Below are 25,659 nucleotides of genomic sequence, written 5' to 3'. Positions count from 1 at the left end.
ATACGTAATCTTCGGGATGCGGACATGGCAAACCCAGAAGTATTTTTCCGGGCTTTCCCCCATGCGCAGAAGCCCTCTATGCGCTGCACGCATGCGCAGAAGCAGTCCTTTGGTTGTTAATTCCTCAGGATGCGGCCGGACCTCCGGAACGGATCCCGTTCACAACCAGAGGTACCACTGTACAGATAATAATGGGGTACTTGCTGCTATAAAGGTAAAGGACCCCTGGAAGGTTAAGTCCAGTCAAAGGGGTGTGGCGCTCATCTCACTTTCAGGCCAAGGGAGCCGGTGTTTGTCCACAGACAGCTTTCTGGGTCATGTGGCCAGCATGACTAAACCGCTTCTGGCACAACAGAACACCGTGATGGAAGCCAGAGCGCACAGAAATGCCATTTACCTTCCTGCCGTAGCAGTACCTATTTATCTACTTGCACTGGTATGCTTTTGAACTGCTAGGTTGGCAGAAGCTGGGCTAAAGCAATGGGAGCTCACCCTGTCATGCGGATTCGAACCGCTAACCTTCCAATCAGCAAGCCTAAGGGGCCCAGTGATCTAGACTACAGCGCCACCCACTCCTGCTGCTGCTGTGGTATCTGGCTATATGCATAATGCACAGAACTAATGCATATAAACTTAAGAGTCCTCCAGGCGCAAGCCAAAGTTCCATCTAATGCATCATTCTTGCAGTGGCGAACCAGATGTCCACGGGATGCTTGCAAGCAGGACTTGAGTGCGAAGTATTCTCTCCCCAATTGTGACTCCCAGCAACGGGTATTCAGAGGCACACTAACTCCTCCATCCATTGCTTTGATGGCCTATAGTTCTAGTGATTAAGATACTGAAGTAAACTGTGGGATAAATCCAATCTCGTATAACCCACATGCTTACCTCAATTTAATGCATTAAGGGGTTAAACCCATAGAGTAAGCAATCTTGCCAGGATTGGCTAGTCCACACACCCTCTCACCTTGAGAGGGTTACCAAACTCTCCTCAACAAAACTAATAAATGAAATAGAAATTAAAACAGGATTATTAACTACTGTTAGACCCACAGGCTACATTATTTGGATATTATCTGTTTGTTGCCAGCAGGTCCTAAGGTAAGTTACCACAATTTAAAATCCAGCAATTAAAAACAATTAAAATTTAATTTACAGGAATAGGGGATTAGAAAAGCATTTCCTCCCTTCTGTTACATAAGCTATCTTGGGGACATGGGCAATTGCAGCCTTCCAGCTTCTCCTGACCTTGTATCTCCATTTCCCACCGTAGCTGGGTCAAATTTTTAAAGAATCTCTTATTTAAGTAAAGTGTTATTCCGCCACAGTTTGAGTGGGTGGAAAACTGATAATCCGTATGCTTGCCAGTGGGTAGACCAGCCTTCCCCAACCTCGCTCCCATGAGATGTTGCTCATCATTCTTCACCATTGGCTGTGCTACCTGGCGCTGATAGAGGTTGAAGTTCAGAACATCTGGCAGGCACCTGGTTGTCCTCAACTCCCGGCGTACCTGGTGGCAAGTCCCCACTGGTGTATGCAATCCCAAAAAGTACAGTCCTGAATTGCTTCTGGAATATCCAAGCCAAGGCCCATCTGCATGGGAAGTCCACCAGACACAGAACATCACCTCTGCTTCCCATTTATCCCTTGCATGCTGATTGCAGCTTCTAGGCTAGATGAGGCATGTGGCCCTCACCTGTTCCATGCCCACTCTAGCTGAGGAATCACAACCTTCTCCCAGAGCTGGTGAGCTCCATCTGATCAGCTCATGAGCTGGGCTGGGCTTTTCCTATGCTCTTTCCACAGTAATTATATGATTTCTGTTTTAAACTTTTAAACTGTATGGTTTTATACATACTTTTTGTAAACCACTTACATTTTTTATGAATATAAAATATATAAATATTGTTATAAATAAATAGACATAAGATTCTTGGTTGTAACAAAACTGGAACCCAGTATTAATGGAATATTCAACAAAATAGTTAAAGCTCTATTAAATATATGAAAAGAAAGGCACACACAATTAAATCCATCCATAACCCACATATATATTTGGTAGAACATTTTCTGATTTTTATTTTTATTTTTTTGCAGAGGCATACATTTGCTGTTTTGTGAGGTTGTCTTTCTTATTTGCTTTGTGTTATGTTCTACAAACAAAATAAATAAGAGGGTTAAAAAAAAAACCCAAACACTGTTTGGATCTAATCCTATATGTAGATATAGGTTACTCTCTCTTGCCAAATGGAAATAGTTAATTTCAATGTGACATTGAGGCATATGATGTGAGCATGTCCAGTGATATATATTTTTTGGTCTGTAGTCATTGTCGGCATTCATTTTGTATTGCACAAATGCTTTTCATTTGCAGATGTTCATCTACTTTTAAATTATATTCCTGTGAGGACTAATGGTAGGACAAAGATGGATTTTGCAAGCCCTTGTGGCTGCCAAGAGGCTTATACTTCAAGCCTGAAATGACACAGAACACCCACCATCTATTATGCAAAGATCCAGGGACTTTACTGCCCTTGCTACATTTGAACACATTTCTTATAAATTCTAATTTCCTTTGGATATGTATCAGGGTATTTTGATAACCTATATTGACTTGCATGTTTAAAATGAGATGGATGTATTGGTTGTCACTGTGTTATTGTGAGCTGCTGTTTCTTGTTGAAAAAGAAATGGTTAATTGCACAGATGAGAGCATTACATTTCATGTAGAGTTGCCTATAAGGCCGTTGAAACTCTAATCTCTTCGCTAAGTCCTTTACCCCAAACAATTTTTCAAGGATGGGGGAGGGAGGTGGTACCAGCTAGTGCCGAGCACAGCTGCAAAAATACCATGCTTATCAGTTAGCATTTTTCAGCCCGTTATCTCTCTTAGCCATAAACATCATCCAGTTTTATTCTGCTAATAACAATCTGAGTAAAGTTTATATAACATTTTAACTAAAGCTTCCCTTCATTTTGCAGACATTAACACGTTGCTTTTTAATGTAAGTGAAGATTACGTTATATGACATTGTGAAATCTGTGGAGGAATGTCTGGTTTGAAAAGCAAGACTGTGCACTTTTATATGTGAATGTCTACAAGACAGCACACTTGGGAAAGTAGGTGAAATACAGAGCAAAGATAGTTGAGCTGCCCCCTGAGAAAAAACCCAAAGGCCATCATCACAGGGCAATTCCTGATATCAGACCTTTACTCTGTGTGAGACTTGGAAAATACTGAATTTAGCCAGGCAACAGCAGGATCCTAAACCACCCAAATAGGGGATCTTATTCTCTGGAACCAATCCCTCTAAGTAAAGCTATCTGGCATTTATTACTTGAGGGATGTCAACAGCAACAAACTGATGTACAGCCAAAGAGACAGTGTGTTTGCCCATTTGCTTTAGTGAACATACCATATTGGTGTGTTAGAATAAGTGAGAGTACCGGTATATTAGAGGAAGCAATGTACAGCATTTTAACTTGGGGAAATGAGTCCCTCTACTGGCTGGCTAACAACTATACAGGACACTTCATTTTCAATGATGCAACTCATGCAAAGGAATACGTATTAGTTCTTTTTCAAAAGGATGAACTCAAGCGTAGCCAGCCCTTCCCTTGCACAGGCACACCCTTACTATTTTACACACCTTTTCCTCTTATTGTTTCCAAATGCCTCTTCTCAAGTACATCTCTTCCTTGGTTTTTTGTTAAAGGCAACAATGCGTATGGGACAATGCCAAGGCTACTCCCATCAATTATGTTGCAACAGGACATTCGATCACAGATGCTGGATATACAATTTTATACTAGCTTTTAAGAAAACAACTATCACTGAAATACAGGTTTTAATTACTGCTCAGTGAAGGCGACGCTGGAGCATGCAAATTTCTGAAAATAAAGGGCAAGAATAGTCACGGTCATTTTAAAGCCAAAAATAAAGCTGGACTTTATTTTAAATATATTACTACAACACTTTTCAAAGCAATTCTCAACTTTACAAAGTAAAGCTTCTTAATATTAGCATTCCCCGCCCTTAGATTTTATACAAAAGCTCACAATTTATCTGGCCTGCTATGCTAAAGAATCATTCTGAAGACGGTTGAAGTACAGGAAATGTCTCTAGAGCTTACACTTGAGTTGTCCCCTTGCATTGGTGCTATAGTCCATGCACTGCTAAAATCTAAACACTGGTGATAAATCCTATACACTAGGTGAAGGGGTTGCCAACCATTTTTAGGCCTATGGGCAAAAGTACAAAATGGAGAAACTGTGTTGTGTGGGTACCAGAACCCTGTATGAATATGCACAGTCACTAACACCCTCCCTCCTCGCCAGCAATTATATTTGATGGAATTGTTTTTGCTCCCAACCTCCAAAATCTAATGGTAGTGGCAATTTTCCTGGAGAGAGAAGCTAGGGCTAACCTTCCTTCCCCAGCAATCTCTGGGAAGAGCACACCTTCTTGCAGAAGTTAGACTTTCATTATCCCATTAGGTTTAGGCTTATTTCCAGCCTAATTTCAGCAGGGGGGGGGGGATTGAGACAGGACCCTGTGGGTACTAGGAAGCCCTTCTCTGGCCACACGTGCACCCACGGGTGCCAGATTAGCAACCTAATGTTTCAGGACAATGGCGGAGGTTCATGTGACTAGGCCATAAGCCCTGTTGGTTATGGCTGAACTAGAAGATCTAGCATAATGAAAGCTCTAATTACGGAAGACCAGAGGACCATTAACCACGTGCCTACAAATATTACATTGGTGGCACTTCTCCACAGTTGCAAACAGGTTGCCTGTACATCCGAAATAGCATCACGAAGTGAATCATCACAGAAAACTGCTAGTAACAGAGCTATGGTTCTATCAGGAGACCTGTATTTTATACTGAAAGCATTTTGGCTGTCAAAGTTTCAGCTGTGCAGGTACAAGCTTTAATGTATGAGTCAAGTCAATATTTCTAGACACCACAAGGCTACCTTCCTTACACCTCCCAATGCTTCTTTACAGTTAAACTTTTCTTTCTAACAGATGGCAAACATCAGCTATTTTATAGTACATAAGACTAACACACGGAGCTTAACAGATAAATCCCTGAATGAGTGTTAATCAGAAAATGTAACAAAAAGTCTTATGTCATCTTAAAGAAGACCAACAAATATATTAAAGGAGAAGCTTTTCTGGGCCATAGCTTGCTTTCTGCAAACGACCTACACAAGCTTATACCCTAATTCATTCATAAGTCACTCTTTAATGCACCACAAAACTTTCTGCTGGCCCTGAAAGAGCTATTGTTTACTTACTTACTCCACTTTAGCTGATCAAACACTGACTTCCAAAATAAACCAAGAAATAAATATCTGGAACTTCTCAAAATAAGGCTATATTAATTTTCCTGTGAAGAATGTTCAGTGTAAAACTCAGCCAAATGTTTACTCTCATATTGACAATAACGGTTCCATGATTTTTGGCCAAATATTTTTACACTAGTTTAATAATTAGGTATTTGAAAGAGGGCATGCCTGTCTTATTTTATTTTTGCATTTGGAATCTAATAATAATTTCCCCTTTTAAAACACCTTTTAACAGTTATTGTGAAGGAGAAAGGAAAAAACACAATTCTGTGAAAAGCTGCAGAATAATAAAGCCAAAGCTAAACATTTTAAAGTACCATAGATTTCAGTTAACGAGACTTTAAGCATATGCTTTTATGCCATCATGTCACACACAATGTTTTCAAAATGCTTAACTGGATCCTGACTTCAACTCTGACATCCTGTGCTCTGCATATCAAAGATGATACTGATCAGGCCAGTATCAACAAGGCTGATATGAAATACAATATGAGGTGGAAAATACAGAAAACAGAAGTTGGCAAATGAAGAAGTTTTGTGGCCAAACTGGACACTGCGAGGGAAACAACAGGGCAGTTTTTCCATTGTAATGCTAACTTTGCAGGGAAGACTTGGCAGGCAGATATGTGCTTGCTGATTCTCCCCAGCAAGTTCTGCTTGCATCCAGCTTTGTATCAGAAAATGTGTTTGGCTGCAGAGAAAGTCCAGGAAAATTGTGCAGGAGAAACTGTGGGCTGTTCAGGAGTTATGCATCTGCTCCACCTGCTGGCTGACCTGTCCTTGCAACTGCCTGCAACCGCCCACTCCATGCTTGTATTGACAAACATGAGTTTGAGGCCACTTATTTGCATAGGTAACATCTAGTTTGGTCCTCAGATTACAGAATGAGTCTCTGGGCCCAAGATGTTTGAAGCAGAAATCCCACCACCACACCCCATAAGTTTTCCTGTAAGAGACATAAACAAGGTAATGAAACATTATTTTTTAAAAAATACTTGTGTGCTGTTTGCACAAGACAGAACACATTTCTAGGAACTTTGGGAAGGGCTGAAGCATCAAGCTTTGAAATGTCAGAATTCAGCAACAAATCTATATCACGTGCCCTAGCACAAAGGGTGCATTTCACATTAAAAGCTCTTGTTAAGTATACAGACCAGCTGATAGGAATTGTCCATAACAGAGATGGTGCAATTATAACATTTAATTTGTTTCGTCATCCCTTTGGTAGGGAATGATCTGAATCTCTTTTGCTATCCGCTCTGCTAGTACTTGGCTATTTGCAGCGATTATTCTTCTTGACATCAAATCAAATGGTGCCCCTGGGGACGAAAAAAAACAACAAACACAACTGATTTACAGTGTTATTTATGAACTAATATTATGAAGCAGGGTTTTAGCTATAATTATCAAAATACTCTGGATAAGTCATGTGAAAATTTATTAAGCACCACTCCAAAGTAACCTAATAATAATAGTAATAATAATAATAATAATAATAATAATAATAATAATATACCACCTTTCATCTGAAGATTGCATAGTGGTTTACAGTACAGGCAACCCTTGTCTGCTAGTCATACTAATCTGGTGTGTTTTCCAGGACAAAAGTAGTGGGTTAAATCCTGCAAAAACTGACAATCCACTGGATGGAATACAGTGGTACCTCGGGTTAAGTACTTAAATTGTTCCGGAGGTCCGTTCTTAACCTGAAACTGTTCTTAATCTGAAGCACCATTTTAGCTAATCGGGCCTCCTGCTGCCGCTGCGCCGCCGGAACACGATTTCTGTTCTCATCCTGAAGCAAAGTTCTTAACCTGAAGCACTATTTCTGGGTTAGCAGGGTCTGTAACCTGAAGCGTATGTAACCTGAAGTACCACTGTACACTCAAATTCTAAAGCCCCACCTACTGTTTACTAAACTGACAACCGTTAAAGACATAGAACACAATCAGAATTGCACATCACATATGCACATCCCTCAGTTAAGAAAGCAGAAATTAACTGGTCTTGTTACATTCCCAACATATTTTACCTGAGACATCGAGCAGCACTCCGCCCGCTTCCATAATGATAATGCCAGCCCCTGCCATATCCCAGCAGTGAATGCCCATCTCGTAGTAGGCATCTGCTCCTCCTGCTGCCACCAGGCACATGTTAACGGCTGCAGTCCCAACTGCTCTAATCCTAAAACAGAGAAAGTATATTATCGCAACAAATTCAAACCCTGCAGTTTCACATTGAAATATTCACAGTAATCACCAGTCATTCAAAATGCAAAAGAAGCAGATGCAAACCAAATCATTTGACCTGGGTCTCTTTCGGTGAAATCAGTGAGATAAGTTAGTCGTGACGCAACTTAGGTCTCTGTGAAACAGTGTCTTCTCAAAAGTAAATCCTATTGGGATGAATAGCGCTTATTCCCAAATATGTGAGTTTAGGAAAGCAGCCTCAGTCTGCACGTTATTTTTAATGGGAGCACACTGCTGCATCATATCATTCCTCCATTAAGTCCTAAATTATATATAACGCCCCACAATGTGTGACCTCTTAAGCACTTTACAATAGCTGACTTTTTGGCCTCTTAATAGTGCCCCCTTGTGGAATTTTTGGCCAGGACATTCACAACAGAACACCAGATTAGGCTCACTTAACTGCTATAAACATTGACGTTCTCTGCCTTGCCCTCGCCTTCCTACCACTGAAATATGCTGTTATACGCACACAAGCAAATATTTTTAAAGAAAGGATAGCCAACACTACAGTTTTAAAGACTATTTGTTAAAAAAAGTTGTGCCTTATTCTAAACAAGCCTCTTTGATGCCATGTAGATCTCAAGAGTGCCTTCCATCAGCTTCAGCTTGTGGCCGCGCTGCGCCCCTATCTGGACAGGGATAGCCTAACTTCTGCCATCTATGCCAGCGCATAGACCTTCAGGTTAGATTACTGCAGCATGTTATATGTGGGGTTACCTCTGAAGACAGTTCGGAAACCTCAGCTGATGCAGAATTCAGCAGCCAGGTTGCTTACTGGGGCAAGACAGTTTGAGCATATAACACCAATCCTGGCCTGACTGTACTGGCTGCTGAATGGTTTCTGGTGCAATTCAAAGTGCTGGTTTTTACCAATAAAGCCTTAAACGGCTGAGGACCACAATACTTCAAGGACCACCTCTTTCCATATGAACCATTGCAGACCCTATCAGCATCTGAGGACCTTGTTTGTGGGCGTTGTCTGTGAGATGCCTGGACGGCGGTAACATGGGAATGGGCCTTTGTGTGGTGGCTCCCCACTTATGGAATGCTCTCCTCAGGGAGGTTTGCCGGACACCCGTATTACATTTCTTTAGGCAGTAGGCAAATACTTTCCACTTCTTCTAGGCCTTTGGCTAATTAAACAATCTAGGACTTGCCGATCAGAATGTCAGCGGTTCGAAACCCCGCGATGGGGTGAGCTCCCATTGCTCAGTCCCAGCTCCTGTCAACCTAGCAGTTCGAAAGCACGTCAAAGTGCAAGTAGATAAATAGGTACCGCTCCGGCGGGAAGGTAAATGGCGTTTCCGTGTGCTGCTCTGGTTCGCCAGAAGCGGCTTAGTCATGCTGGCCACATGACCCGGAAGCTGTACGCCGGATCCCTCGGCCAATAAAGTGAGATGAGTGCCGCAACCCCAGAGTCGTCCACAACTGGACCTAACAGTCAGGGGTCCCTTTACCTTTACCTATGGCCTTTTGAACTGTTTGTGGGAGGGTTATTGTTTTTTGGTAATGGCATGCATAAACTGCCCTGTGACCTTCGGATGCAGGACAGTAGAGTAATTTAATAAATAAACAACAACAACAACAACAACAAGAAGACATACCCATGAATAGGAATGTTCAGTAGTCTTTGCATGTTAGAAAGAACAGTCTTTATAACCTCTGGATCACGGTTGGATCCCAACTCTGACACTAAGAGTGCTTTGGTAATATCTGCAGGGGGGGGGGGAGGAAAGGTAGACAAGTCTGACCATTACTTTAATTCAGATTTGGCTGTTGTAGCTCAAAGGAAAAACAGTGAGTGTTTAAGAAAAGTACTCACACAATGTTCCCCCCACAGCATATAACTCATTAAACCATTATACAATATCTATACAAATGGTTTTATTGCCTTTTGCTCACAGAGTTCATGATCTTTTGTACTTTTACCTTACTTTACTGTACACCACTTCAATAACTTTTGGTTGTGAAGCGGTTTATAAATCTGCAAATAAATAGAAATGTCAGGATTTGGCCTCTGCTTCCTGCACTTACCTGAATTTATACAGTGCCCTTTGGTGAACATATGGTCTCTAAAAAGATCAAAAAATAAGCACAAGACTGATACATGGGCCAACCCTGCTGCCTCAACCTTACTTGAAGGAGCAGATTTCACTTTGCACCCAAAGGTTCTCTATGGTCTTCTGAGCTGAAAATTGTGTGTGTGTTCCTACAAATAATACGTAAAATGAACAGTGAAGCTAGTATGGAAAAACACTCATCACATTTTGTTCACATGAATGATCTAGTCTCCAGGATAGGGTTCTCTGGGTGAAATCATGAATTCTATTCTAATATAGTGGTACCTCGGTTTAAGAACAGTCTGGTTTAAGAACGATTTGGTTTACAAACTCCGCAAAACCGGAAATAGTGTCTTGGTCCGAGAACTTTACCTCATTCTAAGAACGGAATCCAAACGGTGGAAGGGCACTGGAGGTGGGAGGCCTCATTAGGGAAAGCGCACCCGGTTTAAGAACTGTTTTGGTTTAAGAATGGACTTCCGGAATGGATTAAGTTCGTAAACCGAGGTACCACTGTACATCTAAAATAAATTTAAGTCAACAATTGGGTCTTTGCAATTCTCAATCCACAGGGTGAAATTCAACATTGTGCTAAGATGACCATTCTGCCAGCACAAGCATTTCTGCTTGCTGGAAATAACTATCTCCCCTCTCCTTCCCGTGAGCACTATCCTGGGGGTTCACTTTACCCTTTACAGTAGGATCTGGGGGAGGCACAGTGAGAGGTGGAGAAGCCCTGTTGTGCTAGTGGAAGTGATTCTGCTGGGGCACCAGGTTAGTTGAATCTGACTCATCACTTTCCCAATTTTGTATAGTCATACTGCTATATTAATGCAAAAGCCGTACCTTGTTGCTTTGATACTTGGAGCTTTTGCCCGTTGCAAAATGCTCCTTTTCCTTTCCTGCCGGTGTACATTTTGTCTTCTACACAGCTGTATACAATTCCAAATTCCATCTGCAACCAAACAAATGAAATATCATGGGGGGGGGGGTTACGCCTTAAAAAAAAAGTTTACATTTTGTGTGTAGGCGGCAATGGTAGTATTTTACTTTTTTACTTTATGTTAAAAGAAATTATAAGTTACCTGTTTCTTTACAACAAAGCCAATTGAAACAGCCACAAAGGGAAACCTTGAAAACAAAAGAGATAAGCATATTGCACTTGTAAGCTCAGAGGCATAGTGTTAATGATTGACAGGCAGCATGTGTTCAACTGTAAATTAGAGGACTAAGGCGAAGTTTTAACTAGCTACTCCTAATCAAATACAAACTGGAAAGCAAAGTCTAACACCATCCCACAGCACAACACAAAGATCTTACTCTGATTCCACAGGGGAGAAAGCAGAGAGGTATATTGCACAAGGCAATCATGCTCGCTTCACTATTTTCACAGGGGAGAAACAAACCATGGCTTAATGTGATGTCTAAATCAAAGACTGCAATTTAGTTGACTTAAAAAAACCACAACTATGATCAATAAGCCAAGAAGAAACATTGCTTAGATATGGTGGTTTGTTTGGAGCAAACCAAACTGTACTCCCTTGCTGATGTAATGCTGAGAATGGGATCATAGTTTGTTTCTTCCCAGTGCTAGTGGGGAAGAGTGAAGTGGGTGTGATCGGTTTGTGATTTAATGTGACACCTAAACACGCCCACCATGACTCTAAGAGAAAGATGCAAAAAACATACCTGTGAACAAAGTTAGTCGTTCCATCAATAGGGTCAATAATCCAAGTGGGATTATCTGTCAAGGTACTTTTTGCACCAGCAGCAACAGATTCTTCTCCAATAAAACTAAAGGGATATTTTTTAACAAACAAACAAACATATACAGGATTTACACCTGTCACATATAGATCTTAAAATGTCACAATTTCAAAAATGATCATTCATCCAACAAATCATTTATGGAACATCCCATTCTCCATGGTTCAGATTCATTTTATGCACAGGAAATAGATAGCCATAAGAAGCCTTGTCGGATTTATTTCAGCTTCCTAGATTAGGCCAGATGTAGTCCTGTCAGCCCACAGTGGTCTTGTGGGCTTGATGACCCTGGGCAGCCCACAAAGAGGACAGAAGTGCAACAACCTTCCCCACTACTGCCTCTGTCCTGGTGTGTCTCTAAAACTCCATCTTTCATGTATTTTTGTGATCTCCTTTTCATGTCACATAAGCCAGAGATCATTACAATATCTTGTGGGAGTGAATTCCACAAAGTAGTTATGTGTTGTATGATACAGCGCTTTCTGCTATATATATCTGTCATATATGCTTGGTAAGCAATGAGGTTGCACTGGAAAGCTCCACTATATTGGATCTCCCCATATAACCCAGCAGAACTTGCTAAAGTAGAGAGAGCCCCTTCTGCCACCACTGGTATTTTGCACCCTTCCTTTGCACCTATGTGAGACTTTGAACCTAAAATGAGTCCTAGAACTGGGATGTGGCAGTTAATAGATTTATCCTGTGTATCTCCCCTAAGCACTGGCCAAAGAGGAGGGCTAGATTTGTCACAGCAGGTCAGTTGGGAAGTCCTTGCTAGCACTCAAGCTACAGTATTTTAGCATTAGGAAGTTGCAGTTTGCCGTTAGAAAAACAGAACGACTTATTCCTGCAAAGGATTTCCACTTAAGTCTCATAGGAAGTGGACCCAGACATAGCTCAAGTACACAGAAAAATAGGACAAGTCAATTACTTTTAGGAATTGTAGCAAGGAGATGGAAGTTGCAGGACCCAGTCTTACTTTCAGGACACAATATGAAATATGAAAAACATAGCCTCTCTTATCCTCTTTCTGTAGCAGAAACCTTATTAAGGGCACAATCCTATGGCCCCTGAAAAGGCATCCTAGGGACTGCAGTAGATCTCCGCCTCGGCCATGGAGAGGGAGGTCTGTGAGCAAAGGAAGGCTGCCCTAAGAAGTCTTACCACCAGTTGGGAAGCCCTGACCTCTTGGATCAGGCTTGCTCTTCTGTCTTGAGAAACAAGATGCCCATGTGCACATTGCTGTTCTCTGCCAGACTTGCCTCACCTTCACATTGCCTGGCTATTCCCCACGTGACAGTGATTTCATCTCTCCCAACAGGAGCAGCCCACTTTTCATATTGTACCACGCTGATAAAACGTGTCTGACGTATAATTCATGTTCCAGATCTATGAAGCTGTCACAACCATACCTAGTCAGATATAATCTGACCTTCCCACTTTTTTTAGGATCTGCAAACTCTGTCTCTATAGACAGCAGGCATCCTCTCACCTGTTCTACACGCACAGCACTTGGAATGAAACATAATCTGCCCACATATGCCTAATAGCATGGCGTACCATCTTACAATTAAGACTCTTGCTGACCTGCAGTGACTGAAATCACTGGTATGCTCACCCGCAAATGATCATGGCTTGCCTGCATCCCGGGCAAATGGGCTACTCCTGCCTAAGCAGCAACCATAACACCATGCTGACTCTCTGATCCACCTCTTCATATTTGCATAGCCTGTCATTCATTTCTCTTGGCTTCTACCACACCCCTGCATCATCCTGCCATTTTGCCATAACTGAAAGAAGCTTCCTTAGTTACTGCCTACAGGTGTTGGAGGTTCCATTATTCTCCCTTTTCCCATCCTTACCTAACTAGAATTGAAGCGTGATAAATTGAGGTTATGCGAGACAAGCACAACTTAAAATGTAGAAAAAACTATTTTATTAGTTTGTCAGGTTCCCTGTGCTTATTTTGAGCCATCAGGATCAAAGGTTTCATACCTGTACTTCAGACACATCCTTCCTCTCCCCAGTGATAATAAAAAATCAAGTTCTAAAATATTCTGTACCTGTGAGATGGGTATTTTTCCTTTATAGAAGAAATAAGCATATTTTCTACTTTTTGATCAGTGACAGTCACTAGATCTGCTGGAGAGCTTTTAATCATGATAGCTATGTCCTTTGTTAGTGCTTCCCGGACTACCTGCAAAGAAAATTATTTGCATGACACTTTTTGAAAACAAAAGTTAATGCACTCAGTCAGTTGCACAAAAACATTTCCTCCCTTGTGGAACAGGCAGAAGCTTATGCCACCAGAAATGAGGAGAGGTGCCATGCCATCCCTGCCCCAGCAATGTCACTTAGCACATCCAAAGCCCTCTCCAAAGACTACTTAATGGTGTTATGAACGATCCCCACCTAAGTGCTACTATTCCAGACTTTTCAGAACATATCAGATTCTTTCTGGTACAAAAAAGAAAAAGAAAAAAGCCTGAAACCACCAAGGGCAATGGGAAGATTACAAATGCATGACAGTGTCATATGGATGACTTCTCAAGGTGAGTCAATGGGGAATGGCAATTCCACAGTAAATAGCTCATCTGAAAGCAGCCATCATGCTCAGGCTTGAACCCAGCCATTTGTGATCATTGCCTCCTATCCAAAAATGACTAGCAGAAGGGAAGTACAGCATGTTGTAGACTGCTATATTTTTGGACTTCCTTACAAAGCTTTTCTAAACCTTCCCTTTGTTTTTATATTTTAAAATGGAGTTGGTCTCCTTATTTGTTCTGCAAATACCCCATCGCTTTATACTGCTGAAGTACTAAACAGAAGTAAAAGCAAGATATATACATTTTTCAGAATAATTATGTGCTTACAAAAATTCAAAGCAATGATGATGATGATGATGATGATGATGATGATAATAATAAAATTTATTATTTATACCCCTCCCATCTGGCTGGCTTTCCCCACTCTGGTTGGCTCCCAACAGAATATTACAAACATGATAAAACATCAAACATTAAAAATTTCCTGAAACATACCTCTCCAGCTTTTCTTGCTAAAATAACTGCATAATCCATGCATTCTTGCCAAGGATCAGCCATCTTTCTCTAGGAAACAGAACATTCACCACCAAATTATACTAATCAAAAGAGCAAACAGCACAACATTGAAGATGTGTTAAAATGCTAAATCTGCATGTTCAAACTATTTCAACATAAACAATACTATTATTTTGTTTCAAAATGCCGATATCAAAGCTGCAACACTGCACAATACTGGGAAATAAACTTCTCTTCAGTCCAGAGCAATGCATTATTTTGTAATATGGGCTACACAGCAACTACACAATTTCCTGTATGTTGCCAACCTGCATAATGTCAGGCAGATGCTGAGCAAATTTGTGCTCCTGCATAAATGTAGCAAGAGACATGCCCTTGCCACAGATAACTAGAACTGGCAGTGACTTGCAGTAGAAGTATTTTGTTCACACAATTACAGAGATTATAAAAGCTGATAGAGAGTGATGTGTATAAATATAAGTAAGTGCAACATGGGGAAACTTGCAGTGGGAAGATCACTTATAGCTTATTAGCAATTTCAGACTGTAGGCTACCTTAGCATGTTTCTGCACATATAAAAGTTAATAAACCAACAGAGACCAAATGTATGAAAAGTTGTTACTCATGATGTTCAACAATAGCATCTCTGCCATGTTTTCCAAACCTTTCAATCTTCCAGACAAACAGTTCCTAATATGCTACAAGGTTGCTGTTAACGTTTAGCTGTTGTGAAAGATCCAGCAAATGTGTTGTTTAGATGTTGCACTTTCCGAGCACTTAAAACCAGAGTTTTGCTTCTAGAGAAATGTGACTTTCTCCATTCAACTAAGCATTCCCATAGCAATACTGAGCATTGTGTGGAAGACCGCCGTGACCATCAAGGGTACCCAATGCATAATAATTTCTAATGTAATAAGAAACACAGTTCTAACATAATAAGCAACACATTTCACATCAAATCTGCATTAAATCATTATAGCAATAAAAATAAACCCTCAGTGTTCCCACATCACACCTCTCCCATCAGCTCCAGTCAATGTGGCCAATAGGCAGGGATGATGGGGAAGTTAACCCAATAGCATTTGGAGGGCTACACTTTTCATTTATCTGTTATTTCAGTGCTATATAAAAAGGCTGCATATAGTTAGGGGGTCTAAATATCACAAAACAAGGATTCCTCTTGTTACCCCTGAGTTTTGCATGATTTAACAGAAATGCCTGACAAGGAAGGAGAGGAGTTGTATTTAGCTGCCCCTAAACAAACAAACAACCCGATTTTTCAGTTTAGATACTGATCCTGGGCTTAATCTTAGCTACGGCCCAGCCTCGCTATATATTTAGTTGTGGGTGGGTGGGGTGCAGACCCCATGAGTGCTTGCAGAGCAGATTCTCATCGCGAAGTAGGGGAGGAAGGCAGTAGAAATAACTGGGGGGGGGGGGTAAAAGGAAACCATGGCTGCCCCGGAACTCATGGAAATGCATTCAAGAGAAGCCCCACCAGGCCCCGGGCTTACCGTCAGCAAATCGAAGCACTGCTCAGATCAAACTCCTGAAACGGAAATCTACAAAGCCGGCGGGCGAAAACCTCCGTGGGAGGAAAACGATGACCTTTGCACCTCTCCCCGTTATGTGTTTCCTTCCTCGCCTCTTTCTTTCTTAGGCAGCCACCGGTATTTTTTTTTCCCCAAGGGGCGCGGCTAAAAGCGGAAGGAAGGCGAACGCCGGCATCCCACCGTCGTCCTGGCAACACTGGGATGCCTCTGGAGAGGCGCAGGGGCGGGTGGCTCTCCCTTCCCAAGGGGCGGGCGGGCAGGCAGGCAAGCACCGGGCAGCCTCCTGGCTCAGGCGGCAGACCCCTTGGGGACTCAGATGGTTGGCTGCTTGCCTGACTCGCACTTATGAAAAAAGGAAGCTGCTTCTCAAGCAATGGCCACTTTTCCCTTCAGGACCTTGATAGATGCACAGTTATTGTTGGCAAATGCCCCTGAGCATGTGCAGAGTGCATTCTAGTCCGGCGACGGTTTTTTGTTTTTTTTTAATAACTAGAAATAGATGAGAGTGGTAGAAAGACACTATGGTTGATCTGGAGCAGCCTTTCTCAAGCTGTGGGTCCCCAGATGTTGTTGAACTACAACTCCCATCACCGCTAGCTAGCAAGGCCAGAGCTCAGGGATGATGGGAGTTGCAGTCCAACAACATCTGGGGACCCACAGGTTGAGAACCGCTGTTGGAGGTAGCCCGTGTTCAGCTGATGCTGCACTACAACTCCCAACATGCTCCGGGTTCGCTAAGGCTTATGGGAGTTGAGGTTCAGCGGCATTTGGAGGACGAACGGGGAGGGGACGGACACACACACGGAGACAGTGACTTGCGACGGGCGGGTTCCCTGCAAAGGGAGCTTCCCGCTTTAATTCCCTTTTGTCTTGCAAGGCTTTGCTGACATGTTTGGGGCGGGGTGGTTTCTTTTTGTGAGGTTTCTGGTATTTATTATTCTCTTTAATGGGAAGGCAGGCAGATATTGGCAGACCAAGCTCTAACAGGCTTTGTGATGTTTAGCTGGTTCAGTTTTAGTCTATCTTTTAAAGTTATTACTGATGGCACGTTTGCAGCTGACTTCAGCGACCGCTTTGTTGTGTGACCCCAACGCTACATATATACGTCGATCGCGATGACTAGGGGAACCTGAGACTGATTATGGTCGATCACAGGTCGATCGCTGCGCTCCTGGGAGGACGGGAGGGAGATGCTGCCCTGCCGCCACCGCTGCACTCAGCGCTGACAGTGGGGTGGAATGGGATGCTGCCTGAGGGAGGCGGGGGGGGGGGGAGAGAAGCAAGCAAGGAAGGGAAGGAGTTAACACACAGGAGCGGGGGGGGGGGGGGAGAGAGAGACAGGGAATGAGTATCACGGAGCAAGGAAGGAAGCCAGCCCTTTGGTCCCATCACTGTTTGTGCCGGAGTTAATAACAAGCTGGCTAGCGCCATACAAGCCGAGGCATCCGTCCGTGCGCGTTCTGATGTTTCTTGGGGGCGGGAGCTTATAGAGTACTGTTTAGACGCCAGCTGGGAGGGAAAGCGGGACAAACACATAGCTGTCAACTTTCAGATTTGAAAATAAGGGATCAGCAGCCTCGAAAATAACGGATTAGATTTGAAAATAAGGGATCAGCAGCCTCGAAAATAACGGATCAGATTTGAAAATAAGGGATCCGCAGCCTCACCTGTCCTGGGGACAGTCTACGGGATATCTAACAATCCGGGATAGCAGTGGGAAGCAACGCTGGAATAAGGGAATTTCATGCAAAAAAGGGAAGGTTGACAGCTATGGACAAACATCAGCTGCATCTGGAGTGCAGCCAAAGGCGATTGTGTGGCGGAGGGTGTGTATGTAGCTGTTTGTGGCGCCGGTGCGAAAACTTGACTCTTATGACATTCTCTTTGCTTTTAGCAAGAATCTTGAGATCTGAACATGCTGCCAGTGACATAACAGCTGTAATTAAAGGACTCCTTTGACAATCAACGATCATTTCAGCATTATAATTAAATTGGGGGGCAGGGCTTGCACAAGTTCTAGTTCACCCATTGCCCTAAAAGGCATCAACTGAGGAGCATGCATTTATGAGTAATTCCTTGGACTACTTTGAAATGGACATAAATCAGAATTTATTAAATCTCTTCATGTAGGTGATAAAAATAACACATGATGAAACTATAAACAGACTCTGTTTTTTTGTTAGGCCTGACATGCAGTGTTTTTCACAACTACTCTATATATGAAGTTGCATTTTCTAGAAACTGGACTTCATTATCAAGATATTCCAAGATCACATTTCCACCATTATTTAGTGGGGATTCTCTGTTGCTTATCCAAGATGCTAGTGTCTGGTCCAAAGGCAAAGCTTCTCCAGATGCCGGGTGGCAGAGTCGTAATTTCTGAAAATCCAGAGAAAGGGGGGGGGGATACCCTGTTGTTATTTCACAGCTCTGCAAAGAAATTAAAAATATTTGAACGATAAAAAATAGTTGCTGTAGTTGATTTACCTTAGCTGTGGTTTTGTTGTTATCATTCTTAAGGTTTGCTAAGGAAGCGGCAAAATCTATCACTTTACCAATGCTCCAGTTACTACTAAAGAACATGGGTTTGCTTTTCTCCTTACTCTCTTTAGGTAAAAACACTTGGAAGTAGATTCTCTCTGTCTGCAATAGAAAATGGCATTGATGCGGCTTTAGAAAGGAACATACTCCTCAGAAAGGAACTCTACAAAGTATCAGGGTCAGGTAAACCAGAGAGAAAAGGTAAAACAACAACAACATATCCTCCAATTGTAAAAAACAACATACACAGAATGTCCCCTCCCCAATGCCACTACCACCAGCTGTTCATGAGACAGGCAGGCAAAGAAAACATCAGGTCCCTACTCTTGCTCTAGCTGGGATGGTTTCATTTCATTTTTATTAGCTTTAAAAATGTGTTGTAGAAAGAGGGGGTTATTGGGATGTTTTTGTTTTTATTATGTATTTTCTGTTTCTTACATTGTGATTTTATGTTGCGAATCATCCTGAGATCTACAGGTATAGGGGTGGGTAAATAGGGATAATGCTTCTTTAAAAGATGTTTTTTCATTGTTCGCTATGGAAAGACTTTTGGCAGAAGGTAACTAACCATCAACAGAACTGATGGAACCACTTTACATTTACAGAGCAAAATATCCTCTTGAACCCAGCACATGGAATCTCACAAAAGGACAATACAAATGGACTTTCCATGCCCTTACCATAGCAAAAAGAATGATACTAATGAGTTGGAAAAATAAAAATGTGGCTCCCTTCTACGATTGGATCGACGACTTGTACAAACTTGCAACATATGAACAACTTGCATATAAATGCAGACTTGTCATTGATATATTCAATGATATTCGGAATCCATTCTTACAAATACTGCAATAGGTTAAGATCTGGTGAAGCACAATAACAAACTTGTAAAATATACAGTTTTGGGTCCCCCCCCCCTTTTGTTTTCCCTTCTGCACGGGTTCTGTTTCTCTCTCTCTCTTTTTTTGTGTCTCACCATGTTGGTACATGTATGGTTATGTACCTTTTGAACTTTCAATAAAGATTGAAACTAAAAAAAAAAAGATATGGGGTGGGGCGGTTTGAAAATTTAATAAATAAAAATAAAATACAAATATTAGTTGAACGTTATTGAGAGCTTTGAGCATCTCAGTTGACAAGGATACAAATTCACTAAACCTATCCAGCAGCAATCTAGAATCCACTTACCTCACTCTCCCCAAAATTCCAGGTGTTTCCATCCTATACCGTACAGAGTTTAATATACAAAGCTGCTGCATGTACAGTCCCTGTGGGAGGAAGATTTTACTAATGGGGCTTCATTGCTCTTTCCTTCAGGTCCTGCAGTTATTTAAATTGCTCTACAAGGACAGTGTAGTAGACAATACTCTCCTACACTTGCATTCCACTTTAGAAAACCCTGAACAAACACAATAGCAGAAGTACAGAAATAACTTTTGCTTCACTAAATATGGGAGTAACTACAAACAGGTATGGTGTTTAGAGACAAATGAACGTGACTCACCTGCACCAAGGACTTATCCCCAGATGCATGCATTTTCAGTTTCATTAGGGCCACCTTTGCTGCTGTTTCGCTGTTCTTTGATCCTCTGCCTCTTTTACTCACTGTGGCTTCTTTCTTAGAATCTGAGATTTATGCATGGACTCATTTTAGTAGCTATCACCAGTCCCTCTCACTTTGCTAAAAATGAAATATGCACCAGCATGAATGTTAAAGCTTCTTCAGAACTGGTGCACTGGAACAACGTGCAGCCTTCTCTTGCTTGTGTACATAGGATGGAACCTTTTTTCTGACCTCTGAGTACTATATGCTTGCCAGTAATCAACATGTGTCACTGCGAATGGGCCACACCAATATATAGAACTAAAGATGTTTAGGGGAGCTCAGATTTGAAGGAACCAACTTGATCCCATAGGCCTGTCTCAGGGATGGTTTCATGCAATAAAAAAATTACTGCTCAATTACAGTTGAGAACTTGTGGGAATGAAAGTGGCTCTTGCTAGCACTCAAGCTACAGTATTTTAGCATTAGGAAGTTGCAGTTTGCCGTTAGAAAAACAGAACGACTTATTCCTGCAAAGGATTTCCACTTAAGTCTCATAGGAAGTAGGCCCAGACATAGCTCAAGTACACAGAAAAATAGGACAAGTCAATTACTTTTAGGAATTGTAGCAAGGAGATGGAAGTTGCAGGACCCAGTCTTACTTTCAGGACACAATATGAAATATGAAAACATAGCCTCTCTTATCCTCTTTCTGTAGCAGAAACCTTATTAAGGGCACAATCCTATGGCCCCTGAAAAGGCATCCTAGGGACTGTAGTAGATCTCCGCCTCGGCCATGGAGAGGGAGGTCTGTGAGCAAAGGAAGGCTGCCCTAAGAAGTCTTACCACCATGGGTGTAGAAACCTGTGCTGTCATGTCAGTGTTCCAATAGCAATAAAAGTAAAATGGGGAATTCCAGGGGTGCTTTATCTACTGGCTCCAATGCTACCCTGTTTCTTCAATATGTCCCCACAACAGGAAAGGAGGAGTCTACATACAGTCACATACATTCTGCAGCAGAAAACTGTGTTTTTAGCAAGTCTTGCTGTACCTACCTACAATATCTTTAACAAGCTGCTGGGTAACAGCCATACGAGGTTTAGGGATTTCCAATTTTTCACATTCATGGTCCAGTTCATGGCGGTGACTGAAAACAATAGATGAAGAAACTCTCAGTAGTTAGTCTACAAACTAATGAAAAACAAGGTTGCTTAATTAGTTTGCTCACCGAAAGCAAAAATGCTTTTCACAGGAAGGGCACAACACAGGTACAAGTTCTTTTCCATCACAACCTTTATAGGTGCACAAGAAAGATTTGTGGTGATCTGGTTTCACCTCTCCACTTTTTAGATTTGCCTAAGAAAATTTCAAAGGAAATTCATGTTACTTACAAATACACATCCTGAATTCTATTGAAACATAACCCGGCATTTTCTCCATCATGCATCACAGCTATTTAGTAGCTCTCTCTTAATAAAGAGAGAGGATATTATGTTCTTAATACAAGACCACTTTTGCCAAATGCCAAGTGGAACGAGACTGAGTAAAATAAAATATGTCCAGGAAGTTACTCCTAATGAACTAATAGAAGCCATTAATCTAAAAGAAGTGCTCATGTACACTAAAATGCCTATGATTTATCAGTAACTTATAAGCAGGAAAAAGGACACCATAAAAGAATAATAGCAACTAAAAGCAACCAATTCACAACTTAAGGTAAATAATAAATACTCTCTAAGCAACCAAGGGGAAAAAGGCAGAGAATGGTCTGGTTTGCATGACATGCTAAGACATATTATGGGTCGGGGTGAACATGAGAGCTTGCAGACTCTGGAAGAGATCACAGCTGCTTTGTTCCAACACACTTATTTTGGTGCTGCCCTGCACTTAGCTAAGCCATGCCTTGCCTTAGCATGCCATCTGAACCCAGGCTTGTGGTTTAGCTGTTTTCAGATGAACCACAAGCTGTAGCTAAGGTTTGCCTTGTGCATTATGGCTTGTAGTTTCTCTGGGAGAGATAAACCACGAACTCTGGTTTGGATGACATGCTAAGCCAAGCCATTCACCTAAGTCTCAAGGTGATTTACAAGCATACAATTAAAACATAATTTGGCAAAAAGATCATGTGAATTGCTGAACAAAAACTTACAAAGCATTGCTTGCAAAATTATTCAGAATGAGCTTAAGGGAACTTCACTGTTAACTAAAATATTCCGGAGGTGTTGAATGCTACAGATGATTAAAAATTATCAACTTACCTCAGAACAACCATGTGCAGCCCGACTTCTGTGCTGAAGACTTAAAATTACAAAAAATGAAGACCAACACATCATTAGTGTGTGAATTAACAGGAGAACAAAAAAAGACTTGGCACATTTTTTCTGAAAAGTTATCTCAGCAAAACTAATCAAGAACGCTACAGCTTCAATTGAACAACGCTTTAAAAATACATAATAAACATGCATATTTTTGCTCATTCCTCTCTCCTCTCTGTTTATTTGTTAGCTATGTTGTTTCCCAGCCCATCCATCCAAATGTCTGAATCAGGGATGGTGAACTTGTAGCCTTCCAGATATAACTAGATTATAACTTCCACCAGCCCTGACCAGAGGTCATTTTGGCTGGGCTGATGGGAGCTGAGAATCTAACAGCATCTCAAGGGTGACAGGTTCTCCATCCCTGATTCAACTACAGATTTTAACTTCCTCAGGGTTGGGACTATTTCATATACCGTATTTTTTGCCCTATAGGACGCACCGTCCCATAAGGCGCACCTAGTTTTTTTGGGGGGAAATAAGGGGGGGGGAATTATTTTTTCCCCAGGCGCGGGGCTGGGGCGGGGGAGGCCCGAGCTTCCCCCGACCCAGTCCCAAACAGGCAGCTCTCTGCAAGCCGTGGGAGCCCAGCGCTGGCTCCCACCGCTTGCAGAGAGGTCCGCGAAGCCTGGACGCACTGAGCTCAGCGCGCGCAGGCTTCGGCATGCAGGCAACTCTCCGCAAACAGCGGGAGCACTCCTGCTGCTTGTGGAGAGGTCCGCAAAGCCTGGAGAGCGAGAGGGGTCGGTGCGCACCGACCCCTCTCGCTCTTCAGGCTTCAGCGAAAGCCTGCATTCGCCCCATAGGTCGCACACACATTTCCCCTTCATTTTTGGAGGGGAAAAAGTGTGTCCTATAGGGCGAAAAATACGGTATATTACTGTTCTTTTGTTTCTTTTAAGTGCCACAATGGTGCTATACAAATAAGAAGAGCAGAGCAATCCTAAACAGACAGATATTCCAGAAGGCAGTTAAGACAGTGCATCTCCTGCATCCTAACTGCTCCTGGCCAGTGGATCAAGACCAGATTGTGGGTGACAGTGTAAGCTTTCATTTTCTGCCCTTCCATTGTCTCCCATGGGGTGAATTTAGTTACACCTGCATTTTTTTGATATGTTATGCTGAGCTTTGTGGGCAAGACCAGTGAACAAAGTGAGTTAGGATGCAGTGCAACTTTGTCTATTCTTCTCACTTCACTTCACCACTCCCATTCTCACCCTTGACATGCCCTTTGGGGCATTTACTCTGACATTGCTTTTGCTGGTTTGACTTAAGCCAGAAGGCTATCCCTGAGGACCCATAAATAAATATGCCTGGGTCAAGTCATCTATGTCAGTTTAAAGTGTGGGGAAGGATATGCCTGCAGGGAGAAATTAGGATGTGGTATATCTGGGGAGTCAGGATTGTAGCATAAATTCTTTCTTACCAGAAGACTCCTGAGCAGCCATCACAAACAAAGGGGAGAAAATCTAAAATGAAAAAGATAACACTCAAATGAATTTTTGATATTTTACTTTTCTGTTTAGGTTACTCGTGTTGTTTTAAATGTGAATCTTTATTGTAGCTCACTTTCATTCGTAATTTTTGTGTGTGGGTATTTTGTAATATTTCATTTAATCTTTTAAGAGAGGTTGTAGAGAGCTGTTTTTGGAAATGTAAAGCACTGTAGAAGTTATTTAAATGAGTTCGTATCTATATACATTTTACAGGTGCAATTACCAGTGACAAAAATAAGATAGATAATCTCAAATGTCAATCAACACCTGTGCTGAACTGAAGCTGAACTGTTCTGGAAGCTTTGCTAATGCCATCTTGGTAGTCACGATAACCCCCCAGTTAACTCTTAGTTGTCGTAGCAATGAGCTCATATATGTTTACATTCATTTGCTTTTATATAAGTTAATTGGCTGGCTTTGCTGTTATCCTTATCTGTGGGCTTGGAGTGCTGGGCTCTAAGCCCAGAAAGGGAAGCCATCTGTAAGGTTTGGGTCAAGTGAAATGACACATGCAACTTTGTGTATAAAGAATATATACACTTTTGCTTGGGCATGGATTAACCATCTCCTTGCTGTGAAGTCCGCCCTGCATCTGCAAAGGCTAGAAGAACTTGCGGACTGATTTGCTGTAAGTCTCCAACTTCCTTTAATAAAGCACCAGGACTGGCCATTCTTGATTAAAGGGTTTTATATTGAGTGCAAGCTACGTTTTGTGATAAGACCATAAAATAAAACTTAAATAAAAGATAATTACTCTCCTACACATATACACACACACACACTTGGCCTGGCAGACGTGAGCTCTAGCGCCTGTCCTTTTCTATCTAAGCAAATAGGCCACAGGATAAACATCTTTTTGCCTTCAGTGATAACCAGAGTCCTGGCTAAACTCCACTGGCTACCAAGCAACAGTCCACGCCCACTTCTGGGAAGAGCCACGCCCCTTAATTTGGTTACTGTCAACTATCTCCTCCCCTTTGCCTTCCACACCCATAGAAGCAAAAAGGGGCTGAACAGTACATTAGTCTACACTTCCGGAAGGGTAGGAGCATGAAGCCGCTCTACCCTCGAATCTCCATGGTGGTGCTTCTTCGTCCAATTCCAACTCGCCCCTCAGAGCTTAAACCTGAGACTCAGAAGTGGCACCATGAAGATGCACTTCTCCCTCCTCCTCCGACACGCAGAGTCCCATGGTCTGCCCTGCCGCTCAAGGGCTCCTTACCAAGCTGCCCGCAGTCCTCCACTTCACAGTGCTGTCCAATCTCCAGTTCCGCCATGTTGGTGCACGGCGCATGCGCGCCCCGCCACCATGTTCCGGCGGCTCTAAAAGGATAAATTCGGCTCCTCCTACCGAGCCGTGGTATCCCAAAGACCGCTCATTGGGCGTCATCGAAGAGGCGGAGCTTGAGAGATAGGTGGGCCGGGCTCTGTGTAGGAGCCGCGCCTACCCGCTGTCACGTGACGTCTGCCCCCTTCCTGATGTAGTTTTTTTTGTGTGTGCGCGCGCGCACAGCGCATTTACTCTTATTTAGGTCTTGCCCGTTTCCATGGGACTTACTCCCAGGTAAACGTGCGTAGATTTGCAACCGCAATTTTAAAAAATGGTTTTATATACTACTTTTGATTTTGTTTTAAAGTTTTTAAAAACTCTCAGAGACCTTCCAGTATAAATTACTACTATATCACTTACCCGGGAGTAAACTTAATGGGCTTTACCT

At 42.2% G+C, this 25,659-nt stretch overlaps 2 protein-coding genes across 2 annotated transcripts; both read right to left on the bottom strand.

The window, feature by feature from the left end:
- Positions 1-3,923: 3,923 nt before the first annotated feature.
- On the bottom strand, positions 3,924-16,187 carry IMPA1 (inositol monophosphatase 1). Its single transcript, XM_083748061.1, has 9 exons — positions 16,008-16,187; positions 14,473-14,541; positions 13,495-13,628; positions 11,354-11,458; positions 10,750-10,795; positions 10,511-10,619; positions 9,209-9,317; positions 7,385-7,536; positions 3,924-6,671 (listed from the first exon to the last, which is right to left on the bottom strand). The coding sequence occupies exons 2-9, from the start codon at positions 14,533-14,535 to the stop codon at positions 6,553-6,555; spliced, it is 837 nt and encodes a 278-aa protein (XP_083604187.1). The 5' UTR covers positions 14,536-14,541; positions 16,008-16,187; the 3' UTR covers positions 3,924-6,552.
- Positions 16,188-18,131: 1,944 nt separating this feature from the next.
- ZFAND1 (zinc finger AN1-type containing 1) lies at positions 18,132-25,310 on the bottom strand. The gene is made up of 8 exons (XM_083748067.1): positions 25,164-25,310; positions 23,872-23,914; positions 22,389-22,428; positions 21,359-21,486; positions 21,186-21,277; positions 20,092-20,213; positions 18,534-18,689; positions 18,132-18,425 (listed from the first exon to the last, which is right to left on the bottom strand). The coding sequence occupies exons 1-8, from the start codon at positions 25,216-25,218 to the stop codon at positions 18,255-18,257; spliced, it is 807 nt and encodes a 268-aa protein (XP_083604193.1). The 5' UTR covers positions 25,219-25,310; the 3' UTR covers positions 18,132-18,254.
- Positions 25,311-25,659: the final 349 nt, after the last annotated feature.

The sequence above is a fragment of the Podarcis gaigeae genome (genome assembly GCF_964106915.1).
Source record: "Podarcis gaigeae genome assembly, chromosome: 7".
Classification (NCBI taxonomy): domain Eukaryota; kingdom Metazoa; phylum Chordata; class Lepidosauria; order Squamata; family Lacertidae; genus Podarcis; species Podarcis gaigeae.
The sequence above is the reverse complement of the archived record's forward strand: the minus strand, read 5'-3'. Positions and strand labels throughout refer to the sequence as shown.